The 8305-nt window shown below is 42.8% G+C and overlaps 1 protein-coding gene across 1 annotated transcript; it reads right to left on the reverse strand.

The window, feature by feature from the left end:
• Window positions 1–5920: 5920 nt before the first annotated feature.
• Window positions 5921–7210, reverse strand: LOC119289956 (F-box protein At5g49610-like). Its single transcript, XM_037569116.1, has one exon. It carries the CDS (start codon window positions 7208–7210, stop codon window positions 6032–6034), a length of 1179 nt encoding a protein of 392 aa, XP_037425013.1. The 3' UTR covers window positions 5921–6031.
• Between the last annotated feature and the right edge of the window lie 1095 nt (window positions 7211–8305).

Below are 8305 nucleotides of genomic sequence, written 5' to 3' on the forward strand. Positions count from 1 at the left end.
ACCAAATCAGTACAGGGTGGGTTTCTTCTTTTAACCTTGTCTCCCCGTAGTTACCTCTACTGGGTGGGTCTCATTGAAGATTGTCACCGCTAAATATGAACCACTTAAAAGTTGCACTTTGCATGTTTTAGTAGCATGAACTTGGCACTGGTTCACCATTTACATGCTACATTCGTTCCGCCAAATATGCCGCCCTGCATCCGCAAAAATGCTCTCCTAGTGAATTTCTGAGATGATTAGGTGTGCACTGCACAATACAATACATGGTAGGCAAATTTGGCTACACTCTCTAGAGACAACTAAGTAAAAATGCTCAGCGTTATTTAGACGGCATAAACATGTCAGGCAGATTCCTTACTCCTCCTGAAGACATCTCTTAAGGTTAACCGTGCCGAAATATCTGGAAGTCTGCTGCAGAGTCCAAAAGAATTATGTTTTTCAGAGAACAAACAATCTTCTTCTGTCGTAAACTCGTAATATAATATTTCTTAAGGCAGTCGGGTGGTACCTGGAGTGTGCGATGCTCTTCCCAGGCCCTGAAAAGAGGTGTTCATCTGCTTGCCTGCCTTTTTTGTTGCTGCCTGCAATAAAATTGACATACATGATGAGTAGTGCTCCCAGCTTCCATTCTGTAGCTATTACTGTTGTGAATCTTTACTGCCATTTCATGCAGGGAAGGTCTTTTCTGGAGGATTCCACTTTGGATCCAAGGAGCTACGTTGCAATGTTCAGAGACATGGTAATAAAAAGTTGCTTCATCCAAGATGGGCCACATAGCTACAGAGCTTGCACAAGTGAGAGCTGCTTGAAGTTACTACGACCTTCCAATTAGTTACAGTCTTGAGCCCAGTCCTCAAGAACAGCAATTTCAGAATGAGGCAAAACTTTTTTCAATGTTTCAGAAGTTCTTTTTAATTTTTTTGAGGAATAAGTAGTATTTATATACAGGAACAAATAGATTGGACAAGCTTTCACTTGATGAGATTCAATTTAAAAGTTCTTAAAAACAGAGAATGGAGATTAAACTGCTGAAGGTTGAACATATGCATCAATACAAAAGAGTAGTAGCAGAAACTCATGCATTTAAGCAAATTTAATAATTGGGACGACTTTACCACTCATAAAATTGTTCTCAGGAGTCAAGGGTAAATGGCACTGTACCTGAGGAATAAGCAAACTTCATACTACTAATTAAGAATAAAACTCATTAGATTACCTCCATATAGACATCACATATGCAGCTAGACTGTCTAGAAGACACTAGCTAGGTAAAAGATGAACATAAACAAACTAGGAAAATTTTGGCTGGACTGTCTAGAACAAGCACCTGAAAAGAGGTGTCCGTCTGCTCGCATGCCTTGCTGCTGCCTGCGATAAGTTACACATATATGATGAGCAGAGTCCCAAAAGCTACCTCCGTGCACTCGGTTGTCTCTTGTCTTGTGCTCTCGGTTACCACACGTAGTCAGGTAACAGTGCTCGTCTTCTCTTGTGTTCTCAGTTAATTAATTCACTGGAAAGAGAGAGATAGAGAAGTCCACTATGGATCCAAGAAACTAGAAAAAAAATATACAGGTAGGAAAAACCAAAGAGAAAACCACTAGGCCAAGATTATGTTTGATGCTAGCTGGGATTCAATCCTCTGCTCAATGTGGCTAATGTTAACAGTGACAAACAAAAGGTCAGCTCTTTATGGATATGTAAAACTTCTTAGTCAATCCATGCCAAGTTCGGAAAGAAAAAATTAATCCGTCCTAGAGCAGCTCGGAGCTTCTCTTGGAACAAAATGACATTCTTGAGTAACTCATCTCGTCTGTTCTCATTCCATAAACTTTTTCTAGCCCAGGCACTAATCAAAAAAGGCTCTCAAGTAGAGTCTTTTTCTAGTCTCTGTAGAAAAAGTCCTTCCCGTTTGGTTCCTAGGGACTTTTTAAGAACTTTTTCTAGTCTCTGGGACTAAAAAGTCCCTGAATCAAACACCCCCTAAAATACGTAAAAGGTAAAACTCTTTTAAACCACGTTTGCTTGTCGCCCTCCTCCCTCACATGTCGTGTATCCTTCATAGACCCCACGTGACCGCTTATTGGTTCACCTTAAGGCATCTCCAACACCGACTCTCAAATCAAACGCCGCATCAGTCCTTAGACCGTCAGGGATTAATTCAAGGACACATATGCGGGAGTCGACCATTTAACCATAGCTGCATACATTTCAAGCTGGATTCCAATAAACCGGACGAATTACATGCAAACTGGATGATTAACATCTAAATTGGATGAAAACATTTACTTTTCAGACATATTTTAACTAAACCATGCCGGACTAGGCTAGACTAGTCTATAATCGGCTGTGACGGATCTTCATTCCCACGACATGTCTTCCCGATGTCCGGCATGGTCTACTATTCCTCGCTATCGGCTAAAAATAAGCTCGACACCACTGTTGTCTGTTTTCTATAAGGAAATTTTCTCCTTTTTAATTAAATGGCCGTTATGCTTTATGGTTTGGACCCTCTCAAACGCCTTACGACCATTTGGTTCAAAATGATCATAGATTTATGACCATTTCACTCACGGTCACTATGAGAAGGTCACAAGTAGCATATTTCTTGTAGTGCCACGGAAACCTAGTACCAACCACAATGATCTACTATTCCTTGCTATCGGCGGCGGCAGTGGGCATGCCGCCCGCCTCATTGACCTCCGCGATGGCGCCTTCTTCCTCCGCTTGTAGGGCGCGATACCGTGGATGCTCATGGCGGATGGTGCGGTCGTAGGCCAAAGCTTTCGCCTAGAGCCCATAAACCCTCCACCTTTTATGAGCCTCTTGGGATGAGACTCAGCCACCAAACACCAAACTAGCCGAGGAAGCATAGCGTGAGGTGCTAATGGCAGACCACGCGGACTAGAACAGGGAGCCAACCACCAGCCGACGCCTCACCACTACACCACTCGTGCCGCGGCACCAAGGAGGTTAGCCTCACCAAAGGCTATTGCACCGCCACAACCGGAGCGCTCCCGAATTGACACCGTCCAAAGTGGCACACACCAACCATCGAAGTGCCCACCGCTGAAGCCCAACCTCCACGGTCCCAAACTCGCGTTATGGCAAGTGAAGCCGACGACAGATCGGCACCGAACCAACCACCAGCCGCCACCACGGCTGCCATACTGCCAGAGGAAAGGGACAGCCGCCGCCGCCATAGCTAGGGAGCACCGCCCCTGGCTGGAAACCGATTGCCGGTACCTGGAGTCTGCCATGTTCTTCGCAGGTACCTGAATATAGGTGGTCCGCCTGCCTGTCTACCTCGTTGCCGCCTGCAACAAGTTTGACATATATGATAAGCAGTGTTCCCGGCCTCCATGTGTAGTTGTTACTAGTGTTGAATCTTTGCTGCCATTTCATGCAGGAAAGGACTTTTTTGTGGAGGGGTCCTAAAAGTTACCGACGTCTGAGTCGGGTTTGAGTGCTTTTATTCTCTCCTTGGTTAATTAGTTCATCGTAGCTGTACGCAAAAGGAGAGAGTCCACTTTGAATCAAAGAAACTGGAAAAAATTACACAGGTAGGAAAATGCAAAATCCACTAGACCAAGATTATGTATATATGCTACTAGCTAGGATAAAATCCTCTGCTTACTATGGCAAATGTTCAAACTAAAGACAAATGATGAAATGAATGGCCAGCTCTTTATGAAGATAAAAATGACCGAGAGAGTATTTCTGCAGATGTTGGCCACTAGCTACAGACTGATGTGGTCCAAGGCAGATCATTAACAAAAGTTTCAGTCTGTGTCTGTGAAAACCCCATTCAACTGGGTTAACAGTTTTAGTTTCAGAAAATTGCATGTCCTCCAAGCAACTTACAACAGACGTCGTGATCTCCGCAACACTCTGTGTCTACGTTAAGAACTCTGGTGTATAGACTTCTTCACCTGCATGCTGCCCCAAGCAGAAAACTATTGTGCACAACCCTGGATATCTCTGCCTGCTTCAACTGTGTTTTGCCGGTCACCCAAGCTGAATGGAAAAGGGGATGCTTTTATTCATCACTTTTAGTTATTTCTGTCTTTTACGCTGTGTTTGACTCAACCCAGACGTGAGATCACAACAAAGACAAGAAAAGAATAATTACAAAAAGAGATTAACTTAAAATATGCAACGCAAACGGAGCGTTGAATTTAAATGTACAATAAAAGGTTTTACCAATCTCTGTCCAAACCCAGTTATGTGAACATGCTTAAAATGTTAGCTACCTAACATAGCAATTAACACCAAATGGTTTAGTTAGGCTAAGTAAGCAAGCATGGCACTATGTACCAGACCAAACGCAGCATGAAACCTAACCTTCCTCAACCTCCAATCACAAGATAATCAAAGCATGACAAGGCAGAGCGAGTCCTTGGTCAAATGGTTGATAATGTTGTTCAACCAAATTATTCTACTGACAGACGCGAGGGCAGCTTCATTATATGGAAGTAAAACAATAGAGAAACTCAAAATAGGTGTGATTTACAGCATTTTACATGACAGACTGATAAATATATAAGACAAATGCCCGAGGCGCCACTGAAATCTTGAGCATTTTATAGAAGAAAATCAATGCCACTGTAACACATAGGAAGCGATCACATACCATCAGGATGCATGATGAGATGATTGCACATGCCATCTGGGAAAACACATGTATACACAGCTCCATTGCTCAAGGGTTACTTCTCCAGAAAAGCTAGCAAGAATGCCCCCCAATGCAAACATCATGATTCATAAATGCGAACCCAGAAAACTGCCCTAGCAGAACATAAGGGTACACAGATGTCGAGTAAAGTGTATGCAGAACATAAGGAACATACTATTTACATTGGCAAAAACTAAAACTCGCGGCTTGATCAGACTACTCAAACATGTCAGGCAAATCCCCTGCTCCTCCTAAAGTCATCTCTTGAGGTCAATCAACCACGTCATCAAAAAGTAATTATATGTTACACTTTTTCCTAATGATTTTGTTTTCAGAGAACAGACAATCTTCTCCTGTCGTAATATTTCTCTAGGAATTCAAAACTGATACCTGCATCTGACTCGGTCCATGCCAAGTTTAATGTAAATACTACATCATTAGTTCTCAAGCAGCTCGGAGCTTTTCTTGGAATAAAATGGCATTCTTGAATGATTCATCTCAACTGTTTTCAGTTCAGATTGTCTATTTTCATTCCAGAGTCCTAAAACAAACTCATTCAAGAATCAGTAATTATCGCATCGACAACAACTTTTGGTGGGCCGACTCAGACAGGGTAGCAACGCAGCCAAATCAGTCAACATAGCGGGCACCAAGAGGGCTTATTTTTGTGGTCATTCAGCCATGTCCACGGACAAATATCGTACATGTCCTTGAAGCTGCATTTCTATAAAACTGTTATTACTATTGTCAGTAAAACTTTGGTGTACTGATTTCTTTCACCTGGGCGCTGCTATTTGTACAAGAGTGTGAACTCCAATTTTATTTGTTGACATTGATGCAATTTCTCTGTGATTAATAGATCCAAAGCTCTACTCAATTCACTAGCTATAGCAAACATAAATAAAAAGAACTTGCTCAAAGGCAGTGTATTACCAAAGTACTAGAAATCACACCAGTAATCAGTCTGATTGAACCTTTTACTACACTACCTGGTTCACAATCTGCAACTGGATTTAGGATAACCATTATAGCTGATTCTTATGGAAAGGAAGAACGATTACAGTATAATTAAGCAATTTAGCCCCATGGAACTAACACATGTCCAGAACAACAACCAGTGCTAGGAAAATAAGAACAAGGGTAAGAATGCTCTTTGGAAACGACATAATGCTTAATCTGTATGTATACCAGGCATTGCTAGTCATTGCTCTGAACTGAAAATCAACCAAGCAAGAGAGTAAGCACTAGAAAATTGAGTGGCATGATTCAAGCAGATCCAGAGGTACACAAACAGGTACTTCAGCCAACAGAAGAGCCAATTCTTTGAGGAAGCACAAGCGTGGTTTGAAGATAACACTACCGACAATCCTCACCTGCTAATGACTCCGAGAGTAGAGGAACATAAGGTAGAAACCATCGTGTGTTCTTCTCAAGATTAAGGATACAACCAACTTTCTGATGTCGCATATCGTATGCTGCCAAGGTATCACCACCAAATGAAACCAAGAAAATGGTGTCGCAATCTGGATGAATCTCAGCCACCATGTACATCTTTTCAGTCATGCTCATAAGCTTATTGATGTTGGCGGTATGCTTCAGGACTAATTCTTTACTGTCACGATCCTTGAGGCACCAGAGCGCTATCTCAGAAACCTGGATTGCATCGTAATTATCGACAGAAGCTACAAGATAGTGTAAGCACCCCTGAGACAATCCAATCATACCAAATCTTCGACCATACGGCGTGCGGATAGTCTTCCACACTTTCCCCTCCATGTCCACCCCCACCAGCACATACTCACCGTTCATCTCCTCCAGATTGCCCATGAGGTACATCATACCTCCAGCAAAGACACATTTACTCCTAGAGAACAGGGTAACTTTGTCAACCATCCCACTGATGTCCCTATGACTCCATGCTCTTGTTCGCGACGAGTAGATGTTCACTCCTGTTATGTAAGATCCCGTATAGGTCTCTTCGAAATGAAGAACGTGGAAATGGGACGAGACTGCCGAATCAAAAGCCAGGCCTACGGTGTGGGTATATCTTCTCGGGGGCGCCTGTGGCTGTGAGGGCAGCTCCACCCACCTCCCTGTAACGGGATTGCACATCACAAAACCAAAATCATCCTCTTTCCAAGGGGTCGCCTTGTTCTTCTTGTGGCGACGGCAGAGAAGGAGGCCATTGCAGGCGTCGACGAGGGTGATGCCCTTATCGTCCTTGTCATTGCGCAGGTAAGGGAGGGAAAGGTCGAATGGGGCTGCGCCGTCCCCGGAGACGCTGGCGAAGTGGTGGTCCCTGCCGCCGGGGGACGTGTAGAGGAAGCCGGCGAGAGTCTGGGACAGCTTGTTGCGGTTTGCGGGGTCGGTGATGAGGTCGCGCCAGGACACGGAGACGCACTTGAAGCGGTGAAGGGATCTGGCAGGGAGACGGGAGAAGATCTCCAGGATGAGGTCGTCGGTGAGCAGGCCGGCCGCACCTGACGTCAGCCCTGGATGGCTTTCCATCCTCGACTTGGTGTTCCTCTCGAACATGGATCAGAAGCGGGAGACAGGGTTAGGTCCGGTCGGGTGGATCTGCAAATTAAATAGAGAGAGGAAATCATTGATCTCTGTGGGAAAAGATGAACAGAGAGTAATGGGTGGTGATCTTACGGTGGTATTTTGGATTAGGACGGTGACGGCGGCCAGCGGCGCTTCGCTTCTGGGAGGACGATCGGTGGGGAACAACAAGACGGGAACGAACGAGGGCCAGCGGATCCCCTTTTTCCCTACTTATGAAAAGACCAATTCTGGTATAGTTCTTAAAATCATGAATTTTCTCTCTAAAATGCATGGAAAATCTTTGAAAACGGGCTTAATATTGGTACAACATGGCAGTGATTTTTGTGGTCAACATTTTGGATAGAAAAAAATGTGATATTATAATTTAAAACGCTACCGTCCTTGAAGGTAAAAATTTACAAAGATAATCAAAATGGGAAGATGGGAACTTCAACAGAAAAAAACATGGCGAAATAAATGACTGCCATGGTAAACTAGTTTTCCATGTTTGTTGAACAAAAAAATCATATAGTTGCAAAAGTGAGCATTAAATGTTTTTAAAATCTTAACAATTATGAACATTTATGCAATTTTCGAGTTTAATGGAATAAAATTTTATCAATTTGCCATGTGACCTTTTGCAACTTTCCCATGGTCAATACAATTTTTCTTTTGCCATGGTCATTGCAAAAAATAAAATGCCATGTAAATAAGTTTGTTCAACACATAGGAGATGAACTTATAAATGTCAACTAAAAAAGTTTATAGCTAATAGGAAACCTACATGTAAACGAATTTTCCATGTTTGTTGAACAAAAAAAATCATATAGTTGCCATGGTCAATGCAAAAAAAAAGATGCCATTTAAAAATTGTTAAGAACATAGTACAAGATCTTATAAAAGTGAACATGGCAAGAACATGAAAAGCAAATTCCATGAATAGTTTATAGCTAATTGGAAATCTACTTGTAAACTAATTTATCATGTGTGTTGAATAAAAAAATTTAAGGGCATGCTTGCGCAGAGGCCCCAGCAGACGTTTTATTTCGCTTGTGTGCTACTTGTAGTATGGACTGCTTGGTTTTT

The sequence above is a fragment of the Triticum dicoccoides genome, chromosome 4A (assembly GCF_002162155.2).
Source record: "Triticum dicoccoides isolate Atlit2015 ecotype Zavitan chromosome 4A, WEW_v2.0, whole genome shotgun sequence".
NCBI lineage: Eukaryota > Viridiplantae > Streptophyta > Magnoliopsida > Poales > Poaceae > Triticum > Triticum dicoccoides.

Excerpts from the sequence above, each read along its gene's own strand:
- LOC119289956 (XM_037569116.1), bottom strand. The coding sequence starts at position 7,210 with ATGTTCGAGAGGAACACCAAGTCGAGGATGGAAAGCCATCCAGGGCTG.